Here is a 14,775-nt window from a genome sequence, read left to right on the forward strand (position 1 = left end):
AGACAGAGAAAGGAAGCAGTATGCTTCCTCCCATATTTGGGCATACCAGGGGTTATGACACAATATGTGTGTGTGTGTGTGTGTGTGTGTGTGTGTGTGTGTGTGTGTGCGCGCGCTGATAAATAAATAAAGGGAGACTAGTATATATCTATTTCAAGCTATTTAGCTCTCATCAGCTAGCCATACCCTTACTGGGATTTGAACCTGGGTTATATTACATACTAGGCAAACATCTTAGCCATTAGGCCACAGGCTCTTATCCGTTATCAGCGAAGCCAGGGTGAAAGGTATCTATTAGATTGGATGGACTCTTGTGACGAGCTGATTGACAGATGATGGAAGCAGTTAGCTTCCTCCCATAATAGGGGCTTACCAGGGGTTGTAAAAATCGTATGTATGTATGTATGTATGTATGTATGTATGTATGTATATGTATATATACGAACACTAGTCAAATTGGGAGATCTCGGATTGGAACAAAACAGTTTAGTTCAATCTTTTAAGTTGCAGATCCTGAAAGGTTACTCCAGTTTTAATTGTTTCTTCTCTAGGCTGGTTTACGACAATCCACTAGCAGAAATATATTGAACATTAAACCATGTTTTGTCCCATTTGTTTGGCTAGGGTATGTTAATCCTGTTACATTAAGATCTCCCATCACGCCGAATGTCTGTAGAGATTTTCAGCCATCCACCTGGATGCTGATTATTGGTGGAGAGGTGTGGAAACTTTTTGTTCTCTTTTGGACTGGTTGATGGTCTCTTTTGCATAGCCGGTAGATGTTGTTGATCTCTATGTGTCTGTCGATGGCCGATTAGCCGGGGTGCCAAACAGCTCAGCTAAAGAATTTCGTAAGACCTTGTTAGGGGTATCTCCGTTGGGAAACAGAAAGTAGTGCAGCGGAATGTACAGCTAGAGAGAAAGAATGTTGCTAGTAGAAACACACGAATAGAGTTTCAGACACTGCTAGTAAAAACAAGTAGCTTTACTACTGATAATTGCTTCACAAGCAGTGATAGTAGATATTAGTCCAAACACAATTCAAAGAACAAACAATAGCTTACAGTCGCAGTTCACATTCCAGTCATCAAGTCAACAACCATAGGACAAGCAGAGAGAGAGAGAGAGAGTTCTCTTGACTCCTTCTTATAGTAAAGTTAATTACACCTGATAAGCACATCCACTCATTTAAAGCAACAACAAGCATTTGTTATTGTAGATAGATATATATTGCCTACCCAACACTAGGAGTATACTCCCAACAGACCTCCCCCACCCATACTGATAAGCAAAACACCAAAAAATAAACTGTCAAGCAACCAGCACACCTTACTAGCACTGATGCTATTACCTAGTTTGGGTATTGAGACGTCTGCAAGAAAACAAGCAAGCTCAGAGAGCACCAAGGATCTCCCTCCGGTCAACTCTGAGTTATAAATATTCTACTTTATTGGTTATAGCATTGGTTTTTGTTTTTTTCTTGTTTTAATTCCAGGCCGAAAACACTTCCTTCTCACAATTCCCATCACAAACCCATCTCACAATTCCTGCGCCACCTTCCCCCGAGAAAGGAGAGTTCCCCAGGTCCCATTCCCAGCCTTGGCATTAAGAAGCGACAATGGCAGGAGAACACAGAAACCCAGCCGGCTTGGGTCTCCAGCTGGATGCCAATGTGGAGGACGGGAGGAAAGTCGAGATCCATGAAGAAGCCACACCCGAGAAGGAAGTGGTGGAAAGGCCTCTGAAGATCCCCTTGGAGAAAGCCAAGGAATCCGCGGAAAAAGGAACGGCGGAAGCCGTTAAGCAGGAGCCAGAGGCCGATCCCGAAGGCTGTTGCTTGGAAGTGGAAGAAGAGAAATTTGTAATGGGCAAACAGTCTCCGACATCCGAGCCGGGGAATGAGCAGCTGCTGAAGGCAGAAGGAAGCATCCATTCGGAGGCCGAACTCTCTTCCCTGGAGGAGACCTCCAACCTGGGGACGCATCGCCGGCGGAACAGGATAATCCAGCCCCTTTTGCGCATTAGCGAAGGACCCCAGCCGTTAGTCAACAGCTCCTGCGCGAAAGACAAAACGGAGTTCATAGAGGTGGGGGAGGAGGGCCTGGAGGTGACCGGCGTCAGCCTGGACATTGAACGCCAGTGTTTCCGGCAGTTCTGCTACCAGGATGCCGAGGGTCCCCGCGAAGTCTGCGGCATGCTCTGGAAGCTCTGCCACCGCTGGCTACAACCGGAGCGGCGTTCCAAAAGCCAGATCCTGGAGCTGGTGATCTTGGAGCAGTTCCTGTCCATTTTGCCCGAAGAAATGCAAAATTGGGTTCGAGCTGGGCATCCGGAGACTTGCTTTCAAGCCGTTAGCCTGGCTGAGGATTTCCTGGGACGTCAGCCTGGGACGGAGCGACGGGAACGGCAGGTGAGAAAAGAGGGGTTGGGCAGGATGAGCTTTGGAAACTGAGGCTGGGCAAGGGACGGCAAGCTTGGCCACCGAAATTTAGTTGGGGAGAAGCAGCAGGTTACCGCAACATTTTCAACTTTGGCAACATGAAGGCGAGTGGACTTCAACTCCCAGAATTCCCCAGCCAGCTGGCTGGGGAATTCTGGGAGTTGAAGTCCACACGCCTTCACGTTGCGAAGACTGAGAAACAGAGATCTAGTCTAAACATCATAACAAAATCTGCGGATAATTTAGCAGAATTTCTCTTCCTCTAAGAGAAATCAGGGTGGGCCAATTTTGAGTGTGTTCTTCACCCCCTTCCTGTCCCTTGGGGCAAAGTTAATTTTTTTTTTTTAATCATGGTAGTCTTCGACTTACGACCACAGTGGAGCGCAAAATTTCTGTTGCTAAGCGACACATTTGTGAAGTGAGCTTTGCCCCACTTCATAACCTTTCCCGCCACAGTTGTTAAGTGAATGACTGCACTTGTTAAGCTTGTAACACGGTTGCTATAAGCGAATCTGGCTTCCCCGTTGACTTGTCGGAAGGTCGCCAAAGGGGATTGCGTGATTCTCACAACCGTCATAAATATGAGTTAGTCACCAATTATTTGTGCCTTCTTCCAAAATGTGTTTTCCGTGTTCCCCTATGCCTAAGTGTTCACTTTTGAAATTTGTATGTCCACTTGAAAAAAAAAAAGGAGGAGGAGAAGAAGAAGTCATATCTGCCTATATCGCCAGAGTCTTGCAACACACCCTAGTGGCCAACAAGCACACTGCAGCTATATCGCCAAAGTCTAGCAACACACCCTAGAGGCCAACAAGTGCACTGCAAGACTTGAAAATGTAGGCGCAGTGTGCTTGTTGGCCACTAGGGTGCGTTGCAAGGCTTGAAGATGCAGGCGCAGCGCACTTGTTGGCCTCTAGGGTGCGTTGCTAGACTTTGGCGATGTAGGCGCAGTACACGAAGAAGAAGAAGAGGAGGAGGAGGAGGAGGGATTAGAAAAAGTCATATCTGACTACTACATTTTTCAGAGTATAAGACTCACCTTTTTCCCCACTAAAAGAGCGTGGAACTGTTGGTGTGTCTTATACACCGAATACAGCCATTTTTGGCCTCCCGGAGCCCTGTACCTGCATCACATTTTTGCGGAAAAGTGGGCCATTTTTCACAAAAACGAAAGCCTTTTTGCCTTTCCTCACCCCCCAGCAGCCCTCTGCAGGCTTCAGTAGGGCTGGGGCAAGGCAAAAACGCCCCCATTTTTGCAAAAATACAGCCAAAAAACCAGGCTGATTTTCACAAAAACGGAGGCTTTTTTTGCCTTCCCTCAGCCCCCAGCAGCATTCAGCAGGCTTCAGCAGGGCTGCGGCGAGGTAGAAATGGGGGCATTTTTGTGCTGCTGGAGGTTGAGGGAAGGCAAAACCTTTTTTTTTTTTTCTTACTTACCTCTTCGAAATCTTGGTGCGTCTTATGCACCGGTGCGTCTTATAGTCTGAAAAATACGGTATTTAATGGCTGTTAAACTTCCCGGGCCTTTCGGCTGCCATTTTGAGACTAGGAAAGACCTTACCTCAGCAGCCATTTTGTGCCATGCTTTGAAATTCCAGACAGGCACAGAGGCTGAAAATGTTTGCTCCCCCCTCAGTCGGGAAGGCCCGCTCTCTCTCCCTCCAGAATGTTTGGAATTTGTTTGGAATTCCAGGAATGGAAGAGTAATGCAAACTCGAGCCAGAAAAGATACCACTAAATTCAAGACCATGAACGGCCGAGTTTTGAAGGCTTCCTTCAAATAAATCAGGAGGGAACCCAGCGTTGAATGTTTCAAAGGGCAGAATTTAAATCAGGGAATGAGCAGGGGTAAAAAAAAGTACCGGTAGTCCTCAACCTACGACCACAATAGCTAAGTGAAACATTTGCTAAGTGGATTTCTGCCCTGCTTTACAACCTTTGCTTGCCAGGGGTTACGTTCGTGTGGTGGATGTTAAGTGAATCTGGCTTCCCCATGGACTTTGCTTGTCAAGAAGGTCACAAAAAAGAGATCACGTCCCGCCAGGACATAAATAAGAGTCAGTTGGCAAACGTCTGAATTTTGGTCACGTGACCATGGGGATGCCGCCACGACCATGAGTGCGAAAAATGGTCGTAAGTCACTTTTTTTCAGTCAGTGCTAACTTTGAACGGTCACTAAACAAACTGATGTAAGTCGAGGACTACTTGTACAGATGTAGAATGCTGGTTTTACACATCAGAGGTCAGCAGTCAGCCCTTGCCCAATATCTGAAAAGAAGGGGTGATTGAATGCTAGCCAGATGTTCCTCAACTACAGCCTTAAACCTGGATTGTGCTAACTGAGACTTCTTGGAGTTCAGCTACCACTGGGGAGTCCTATTACAAATTCAGCCACAGAGACCCTAGACCCGTGATGGCGGAACCTATGGCACGCGTGCCACAGGTGGCATGCGGAGCCATTTGTTAGGGCACGGGAGGCGTCAGTCAGCTGACTTCGGCCTTCTTTTAAGGTCGTTTTTCGCTTCCCTGAAGGCTCCATAGGGCAAAAAACGGCCCTGTGGCCAAATCGGAAGTCACCGTTCCCAAACTTCAGTGTTGCCCATAGGGCCGTTTTTCACCTTCCGGTGCCTTCAAGGCCCTCCTTGACGCTCCTGAAGCCTTTGGAGGGCCTCCAGTGGGGCAGGGGAAACTGTTTTTGCCCTCCCCGGGCTCCTAGAAATGCCTGTTTTTGGCTATTTTTTGAGCCATTTCAGGTCATTTTCCGGTGCTCCAGCGCCTCCGAGGACCAGCTGGTCGGCACACCAAAAGCCAGAAGGGCAGCTGGCAACGGCGGGCATGCCCACAAAGAGGGCTCTGCTATTCAACATTGGCACACATGCCATAGGTTCTTCATCATGGCCCTAGACAATACAGGTGGTCCTTGACTTAATGATCACAACTGAACCCAAAATCTCTCTCATTAAGTGAGATAGTTGTTCAGTGAGTTTTGCCACCATTTTACAAACTTCCTTGCCCTAGTTCTCAAGTGAATCGAGACAGTTATTAAATTAGTAATGAAGTTGTTAGGGGAATCCGGCTTCCTGGACTTTGCTGGTCAGAAGGTCTTAGAAGGTGATTGCGTGACCCTGGGACAGTGCAACCGTCATAAATATGAGTCAGTTGCCAACTGGGTGAATTGTGATCATGTGACCCTGGGGATGCTACAACAGTCGTAAATGTCAAAATTGGTCATTGGTCACTTTTTTTCAATGCCGTTGTAACTTTGAACATTCACTGTTCTGGCCCCCCTCCGTCCGGTAATGAACGCAGACACAGGCTTAGCTGTTTGCCACTCTTTATTCATAGCAATTATAATCCTGTTGGCTGAAAGCCCAGACACGACTCACTGGCAAGAAGTTGGCAGCAACCCAGATTCCAACAGACACGGGAACACAAGGCAGACCAGACAAGGAGTTCTCCAGATTAGTACGAACGGTTGTGTCCTGCAAAAGGACTCCTCCCAAAGTCTCTTATTATATACTCTCTTGGGAGGCGTCAAACCACAACGGCCTGGGCTTGATTATCTCTTATGAGTCTGTCTCTGTAACTGCTGCCTCCGTTTCTCCGCCCTATGTTGCCTGGTGTGAGGGACAAATTCCCTTTGATCTTCCCCATTGCTCCATGCCTCAGGCATCTCCTGGTGGCCAACCAGCCTCTCTGGTCCCTGCTCTGAGTCTGAACCCTGCCCAGGGTCCTCCACATCTTCCATAGCAGACTCATATGGTTCCTCGCTATCAGACTCCATCGGCAGCTCCAATGGCTCCTGCTGGGGCACAACAGTTCACTATATGAATGGTTGTAAGTCAAGGACTGCCTATACCAATATTATATACTAGGGAGTTCAATAAACATAGTGTCCGAGGTACACAGGTGTCTGATGTACAAGTAGCCCTTGACTAACAAAGCTTTGAATTAACAACATCCTTCCAAAAAAAGTGAGTTATGACCGCAAGTGAAATTTATCACCATTGTTCTCTCTGTATTACCATTATGATCGCAATTTGGACATTCGGCAGTTCACATTTATGACACGTTGCAGCATTCACGCTGAGGTGATCATGATTTGCAACGTTTTAATGACAAAACGGCAAAACCTGGTGAAGCACTTCATGGCTGACTGCATCGCTTGGCTAATGATTGCAGTGACTCAACTTATAATCATCATAGAAATGGTTGTAAATGTTTAGTCACGTAGTGACTCAACAACTGAACATTTCGGTCCCACTTGTGATTGTAAGTCAAGGGCTGCCTATATGTGGAACGGCCTCATCTTCCCAATTATGTACTGTATTTTTCAGAGTATAAGATACACTTTCTCCCCTCCTCAAAGAGGGTGAAAATTTGGGTGTGTCTTAATATATGAAATGTAGCTGCACCCACCTGCTGGCCCCCAATCTTTGGCCTCTGGCTCCCAGCAATTTGCCTCCTTGCAGCAAACAACAAATGGCTTGTTTCAGTTTCGGCTTCAGCACAGCCTGATTAGCACAACAAGCAGCTGATTGTCGGTTGGATGGGCCTCCCAACCATTAGCTGTTTCAGGCTGCAGGGATTGCCCATTGCCACCTCCGTGCACCCTATTTTCGGCTTCCACATCCCATTTTTGGCCTCTGCACACCCCGTTTTCCGCCCACTCCGATGCCTGCTGCCTGAAATGGGTGAAAAATGGGGCACTTGGAGGCTGAAAACAGGGGCGCAGAGGCTGAAAACAGGATGCGGAGTTGAAACCAGGATGCGGAGGCCGAAAATGGGACCCACGGGGGTGGCAATAGGCTATGGCAATCCCTACAGCCTGAAACAGCTGATGGTTGGGGGGCCCATCCAACCGACAATCAGCTGCTTGTTGTGCTAATAAGGCTGTGCTGAAGCTGAAACTGAAACAAGCCATTTGCTGTTTGCTGCAAGGAGGCAAATTGCTGGGAGCCAGAGGCCAAAGATTGGGAGGCCCCAAAAATCAGCTGCTTGTGCTAATCAGGCTGTGCTGAAACCGAAACTGAAATGGGCTGCTTGCTGTTTGCTGCAAGGAGGCAAATTGTTGGGAGGCAGAGGCAGATTTTTGTTTTCCTCCCGAAAAGCTAGGTGTGTCTTATAGTTCTGAGCGTCTTATATTCCGAAAAATTTGAGGATTGAGTGTACAGGTAGGCTGGCAAGAAAAGCCAGATCCTCCTTGCCTCTCGCTCCTTCCTTCCTGTTACTGTTGCTGATTGGTCTTGCTGCTTTTTCAGGGTCTGTGGCCCTTCAAAGAGGCAACGGTGGATTTCCATGGATCTGTGGGGCCATCGATGGAGTCGAGCGAATGGCCGATGTTCAGGGAGAACAAAGAAGAGGATGTCCCTTTACTGGGTAAGGATTTCCCAGCCTTTCAACCCAAAAGCAGCAAGGGGAAAGGTAAAAAAAAAAACTAGCAAAAAAGGCTTCCTATCCATTCCAGTGATAGTGAGACGTCGCTTTGTTATAGACAAAAAGTTCCCCCTCTTGACCCCCAAGAATGTTGACTTCCCTTCTCCAGGATCATGAAACTCAATTTCCATTTAAAATACCTTTGAGGCCATCCCTCTGCTTAAGCTGTCACTTAGTTGGCATTCAGTTTTGATAAGAAGCCAGGATTGAGCTGGGTAGATTTTTCCAGAGCTGCTCCTGTACAGGAGACAATCCTGGCGTTGCCCAGTTTACAAAAAGGCCTTGGGCTGGCACTATCAGTGGTCTGACTGGAGCCCGTGTCTTTCCTTAGGAAGCTCCTTGCTTCCCTGGGAGAAACAAAAGCCACGTTATAAGGCGCCTCTCCTTATTTCGGCAGCCGCCAAGAGGCCTTGGGGGCAAGTGAAGAATCCCCCCCCTCATCCCAGTTCTAGACGAGTTGCGGCATTTCGGATACTCTCTGGCAGAGCAGTGCAGAATGCGCCTGTCAATATCCAGCTTGAGAATCCCAATATAACCACAGCTTCATTCTGTTTCCGAAAAATTGACTGCTTATTGAATTGAACGTATGATAATGTTGAAGTAAAACTAACTCTGAGGTTCCCAAACGTAGAATTAAAACAATAATTTCCCCAGCCGAACCACCCATGTAAACAAGTTCACTTTGTTATGGGAACCATCCGCTTCAACTCCACACCTGTTACAGTGTCCTTGAGAAGGTTTCAGGCTCTTGTGGCCTTCAGTGGAATCGTGGAGGTTTCGTTTCTTCATCTAATCCATTTGAAAGCAACACCTCCCCCACCACCACTGTAAATAGCCAGTTGAAACAAAGTGGTATATAGCTGCCAAAGTTTCATCCTTGGCAGCATCCCAGGATCCTGATCCGTAAGATGTGTGAAGGCAAATATTCATGTCCCAGTATCCAATCTTGAGTCGGTTACTGGGACCAGAGTTTTGATCTTCCAAGCTTTCAGACTTGTGCTGGAGCCCGTCCTCAAGGAAGTTTTCAATCTCCAGGATGGTGTTTTGGAGATTTAGAAGTTCCCTGAGGATGGGCTCCGGCATGAGTCCAAAAGCTTGGAAGAACAAACCTATCATCCCGGTGACCGACTCAAATAAGATGCAATGATAGGCATGTCCACAGATCAGTCACAAAGTGGCCAGAGTAATGTAGCAGGCAAATATGTTTCTTTTCCAGCTTCGGTGGAGAATCCGTACACCTGCTGGGACTGCGGAGAGAGCTTTTCGGGGATAGACGTCCTGGTGGCCCACCAGAGCATCCACACAGGAGAGAAACCCTTCATTTGCTCCAAATGCGGGCAGAGCTTCAGCCAGCGCTCGCAACTGACCGCCCACGAAAAGAGCCACGTGCCAAAGAAGGCGTTTCCTTGCCCGGACTGCGAACAGAGCTTTAACAAGAAAAGTGGGCTCTTGGCTCACCAGAGGACACATACGGGAGAGAAGCCGTATCATTGTGTAGACTGCGGACAGAGTTTCGCTCACAAGTTCGACGTGATCCGGCATCAGCGTATCCACACGGGAGAGAAACCGCACGAGTGCCCCGTCTGTGGGAAGAGCTTTCGAAACACCTCCGCTTACCACGTCCACATGAGGATCCACACGGAAGAGAAGCCCTACCCTTGCTCGGTTTGCGGGAAGAGCTTCCGGCACCGGGCCAACGTCATTGTCCACGAGAGGATCCATACGGGAGAAAAACCGTACGTTTGCATGGAATGCGGGAAAAGCTTCGGCGACGCGTCCTCTCTTAGGAAGCACAGAAGATCCCACACCGGAGAGAGGCCGTACCACTGCGGGGAATGTGGGAAAAGTTTTTCTCAGAACGCCGGGCTGGTTCAACACGAGAAAATCCATACGGGAGAAAAACCCTACCAGTGCCCCGAATGTCCTAAAAGTTTCCGGGACAAATCGGCTTTTGTTGCGCACCAGAGGACCCACACAAAGGAGACTCCCTACCGTTGCATGGTCTGCGGCAAATGCTTCGGCCATCGCTCCAACCTTCACAAGCATGAAAAAATCCACGCCCGGAGACAAATGGTCTGAGTACTGGTGGGAAGCGCTTCGTTCGGAAACCAAAACTCCTCCTTGTGCATGAAAAGACTTGTTTGGAGGAGAAGGCGTAAAGCTCTTCCCTCACCTTGATAGTGTTTGTTTTTTCCCACCAGGTACACTTCGTAACTTCTCTGTTAACTTCCAGGGCTGCATCCCTTAACGGACAACTGGAAGAACGCAGCGATGTGTATCCGGAGAAGTAGACCGATCGTATGAAGGGTGAACAGGACCGATAGTGTCTATTGCCATCGTGGGTTTTTTGTTTTCCTTTTTCCTTTCTTACCTCTTGGAATTTTTGTTTTTGTTTTTTTAAAAAAATGGATTATATTTTAAGCGAGTCGATGTAACGAAGAGCACGGCTCACGTTTTGATTGCATGTACGCTATAACCAGTTCAGTGTGAATATTTTGGCTAGCTCTGGTCCCGACCAAGGCTTGTCCCCTAGAGCGGTTGCATCAGTGTAAAAGAGAAACCGCTGGGGGATCCTGCTCGTTTTGATTTTCTCTCCCCCCCCCCCCCCCCCCCCCCGAGCCGTGCAAGGGTATGGATTTGGGGGCCTGGTGTTTTGGGACGGGGAATGAGGTATGGACATTGAAAAGAGCAGGTTTGCGGTCATGGGATGGAATTGAGTTTGGTTCCATCCTAAATCCCCTATCAGGGAAATGGTACATGTCCAGCATGGATGTATCTTGCATTTGCTGCGGTTGGCTGTGGCTCAAAGGCAGCCATAAACTTGGCATCACGAGAAGGCCTGTTGGAAATGCCACAGCAAGGTCAACCAAAGCCAGCCTGCCTGCCCCCTTTTCTTGCCTCGGCGAGGATGAGTGAGCCGCCGCCTCTTTCAAGAGGATTCAGCCAGCACATTCCTGCCAATCATTCCTGATTGGTGTGGGGTTCCCCCCTTCCTTTCAGCCCTCCTCCTCCTCCCCCCTTCCCCCTTTACCTCAAAGTAATAGCAGGTATTTTTTATTTTTCGTTCTCTTTCTCTCTCTCGTCTTTGGCTTAACGCACATGGAGATCCATGCTGTCGGACGCAAGTTAATGGACCTTGGCTTATAGTGATTCCATATAGGCATTGTAGAAGCTACTTTTATTTAATCGTTCTTTTTATACCACCGCACCCTGCTTTATTTCTCTTCAAAACTCTCTTTCGTCCAAATTTAATAAAGTCTTTCTAAAATTGGATTTCGGTGTGGAAAGTCTTAATTTTATTCATTTATTTGTTTTTAAATTTTTACTAAACATATTTAAACATTAAAAAAAATATATACACATTTCCACTCGTTACAGCGTTTCTGTATCGGTATCATTAATATCATTCAAATTTACATAGCTCTATTTCTATAGTTCACTATTCTATATTATATATAGGTTATGTATTAGGTTGTAATACTATTTACAAATATATACAGTATTGTCGTATTATTGTAGATATTACATAATTCTTATACAGTAATTTTATGTCTATTCCTCTAGCTATTTATACCATATACTCTAAACTTTATAAGGGATATTAGTCTGTTTTCAATTTTGAGCAAAGATGATTCTAGTTGCAGTTAGTATATGTAATATTATATATTGAAATTTTTACACGTATTTCCATCTAATATGCCCAATAAGAATATTTCCAGTTTCAGTTCGATCTTTTGTTCTGTTATTTGTTCCAACCATTCCTTTATTTTAAGCCAATACTTCCTAGCTTTGGGACAGGTCCACCACATATGATAGACGGTTCCCTGTTTATAGCTGTACCTCCAGTATTCAGGCGAGCAATTTGGAAAAAATTTGGAAAATCTATCTGGAGGTAAATGCCAACAATAAAACATTTTGTACAGGTTTTCCTTGTAGATGGACAGCCTAAGTTTAAGTCGGGGGGTGGGTGGGGGTGAGGTATTTAGGACTTTCAAAGTGTTCTGTGGCCTAGGAAGTCCCGGTGGCCTGCAGAAAGATCCCACTTCTTAATCCTGGTTTTCTGCTTGTTTCTTGTTCTGATGGCTTTGTGGCCTGCCAGCAACCAGCAGATTCGGACAGTGTGGAGGTTAGGGAGGAACATGGGCCAGTCATGGAGTCTGGGGAAGGCCCTGATGAGGGCTCTGTGTTGGAGGCAGAGAGGGGGGCAGGGCTGTATGCCAGTTAATCAGCTGCCTTCAGAGTCAGACATCAGTGAGGCAGACAAACAGCTGGAGCCTGTTCCCAGTGTGCACATGCGCAGAGTTGCCAGACGAAGGGAACAGCTAAAGAACAAGGGTCGACTTGGAAGTAAGGCCACAAGTGGACGATGAATGGCCCCTCCCAGAGGAATAAAAGAGGAGTGAAAGGGGAGTGGAGTTTACAGGAGACAATTAGTTCGCTTAATTGGTTCGTGACTCTCCCAAGACTCCTTGCCAAGTTTTGCAGATATCGGCCTGTCAGCTCTCCAAGCCAGAGAAGGCTTGTGACCGTAAATCCTCCCTTGAAAGACCTTGCGGGATGTGAATGAGCAGAATCCACAGTAAATTAATACAAAGGGTTTTTGTCGGGACCAGGAGTTTGCTTCATGCTCTTGGGAAGCCTCGATCAGAATAGGCTGCGGGTTCAGGATCCCACCTCTTAATCATGGGTTTCTGTTTGTTTCTTGTTCTGGTGGCAGAGATTCAGTGTCGAAGTGTCCTGACCTGGTTCCCAAACACGACAAGCACACGTTTTTTTAACTAAACGTTCCTTTTATTAGGAACTCCAACAACTCCGGCAAAAAGTCTTTTTCTTTCTCTCTCTCTCCTTCTTTCCCTCAGCAGTGGCTGTTTGATTGTCCAATCATATTCCAAATGGATGTTGTCGAAACACTCATCCTTGGTGTGACATTCCTTCAGGGGCAGTTCTCCTTGAATTCGGGTCTCCAGCCAGTACAGTCAACCGTGGGATCTTCCCTCCCTCTTCCCACTCAGCTTCTTTCTCCCACCCCCGCCCCCCTCTTAGCTCGTGGCAGACGGGCACCGAAGCAAAGGCATAAGGCTAATGTGAGATGGTAGTTCTGACGACGATTCACTTAACAACAGCTTTGCTTAGCAATGGAAACCCTGGTCCCAATTGTCGTTAGTCGATGTAGTGAAAAGCAAAGTCAAGTCCTACACCTAGGCCAGAAAAACAAAAACACACATCTAGATTGGGAGAAACCAAGCTTAATAGCGGTGACTGTGAGAGGGATCTTGGAGTCTTAGTGGACAATTAGCTAAATATCAGCTAACGGAGTGCAGCAGCAGCCCAAAAACCCAATGCAATCCTAAGTTTCATTAAAAGAGGGATACAATCAAGATCAAATGAAGTCCTAATGCCATTCTATAAAGCCTTAGTAAGGCCACACCTAGAATACTGCATTCAGTTTTGGTCACCACGATGTAGAAAAGATGTTGAGACTCTAGAAAGAGTGCAGAGAAGAGCAACCAGGATGATGAGGGGCCTGGAAACATATGAGGAACGGTTGCAGGAACTGGGCATGGCTAGTCTAGAGAAGAGAAGGACCAGATAGCAGTCTTCCAATATTGGAGGGGCTGCCATAGAGAGGAAGTGGGTCAAGCTATTTTCCAAAGCACCTGAGGGCCAGATAAGGAATAATGGATGGATGGAAGCCGAATCTGACAGCCAGCGCGCTGTTTCAATCCGCGGGGAGCCGTTTATTGCTGTTTGCGTCGCTCTAGCCCTAGCGACAGCCTACGCACCCTGACTGGGTTTAGAGGCTCAGAGCCCTCCAAAACCAATGTCCCACGAGGGGTTTTGATACTGGGGTTACTTTCTGGCACTCCCTGTTATTTACTCACAAATGCCTTAATTTCAATCCACATCCAACGCTCTTTTAAGACCGGAGAAAGCGATGACGCAACCGCCCGGACCAAGGAGAGATTCAACCTAGAAATAAGGAGGAACTTTCTGACAGTGAAAACAAGCAATGGAACAGCTTTTGACTTCGGAAGTGGTGGGGGCTTCATCACTGGAAGCTTTCAAGAGGAGACTGGACTGCCATCTGTCAGAAACGGTGTACTGTCTCCTGCTTGGGCAGGGGGTTGGACTAGATGACCTACAAGGTCCCTTCCACCTCTGTTATTCTGTTCTGTTATTCATTTGTTAGATTCCCCTCCCCCCCAAGAATGGATTTAGCTTGTTTTTACCACCTTTGTCAACTGCTTCAGGATACTAGCCTTCACAGGGGAGGTTCAAAATGAGCAAGATGGTGGGAATTTTGAAGGACATCTTTCCTCTTTCAGCACTCCTATGGATATAGTTGCTTCGGGAACACAAGAAGCAGGATTTGAATATTTTCTGTAAATGATCATACTCGAGTCTTTTTCCCTTCTTAACTTAAGCCAGGGAAATATAATATTCTGCCTTTTTAATATTTCCTGGAATGTTTCATTCTTCGAGGAGAGCGGTGGATGCTAACTTCCTACACCATTAAAGCAGAGTTGAAGCCCGGCTGGGGAATTTCGGGAGTTGGAGTCCACACATCTTAAAGTTGCCAAAAGCTGCTCTATGAATTTAAGGGTGGGGGGGGGGAATAAAACCCCATGTGTCTCAATGGTTTTCCACTTTTTTTCCACTTCAAATTTGAATTGATCCAGTGGAATGCCTTCAGAAGTTGTGGGTGCTTCCAACACTGGAGATTTTAAAGAAGAGACTGACTGGACAGTCACTTGTCTGAAACAGGGTAAGGTTCCCTGCTCGAACAGTGGGTTGGACTAGATGACCTCCAAGGTCCCTTTTAGCTCTATTCTGATTGCTTGAATATGTACGCCAAATCTCAGTGTGGTTGATCCCACCTGACAATTGCCACGTGTGGG

The 14,775-nt window shown here is 47.0% G+C and overlaps 1 protein-coding gene across 1 annotated transcript in view; it reads left to right on the forward strand.

The window, feature by feature from the left end:
• The window catches only part of LOC116502481 (zinc finger protein 135-like), a 35,407-nt gene that overhangs the window by 11,349 nt on the left and 9,283 nt on the right, over window positions 1-14,775 (forward strand). The window contains exons 2-5 of the mRNA XM_032208362.1: window positions 1,496-2,410; window positions 7,702-7,819; window positions 9,093-9,952; window positions 11,711-11,768. Coding sequence (XP_032064253.1) covers window positions 1,619-2,410; window positions 7,702-7,819; window positions 9,093-9,952; window positions 11,711-11,768 — 1,828 coding nt within the window. The 5' untranslated portion in view covers window positions 1,496-1,618. The remainder of the gene's footprint in view (window positions 1-1,495; window positions 2,411-7,701; window positions 7,820-9,092; window positions 9,953-11,710; window positions 11,769-14,775) is intronic.

The sequence above is a fragment of the Thamnophis elegans genome, chromosome 2, assembly GCF_009769535.1.
Source record: "Thamnophis elegans isolate rThaEle1 chromosome 2, rThaEle1.pri, whole genome shotgun sequence".
In the NCBI taxonomy this organism is placed as follows: Eukaryota; Metazoa; Chordata; class Lepidosauria; order Squamata; family Colubridae; genus Thamnophis; species Thamnophis elegans.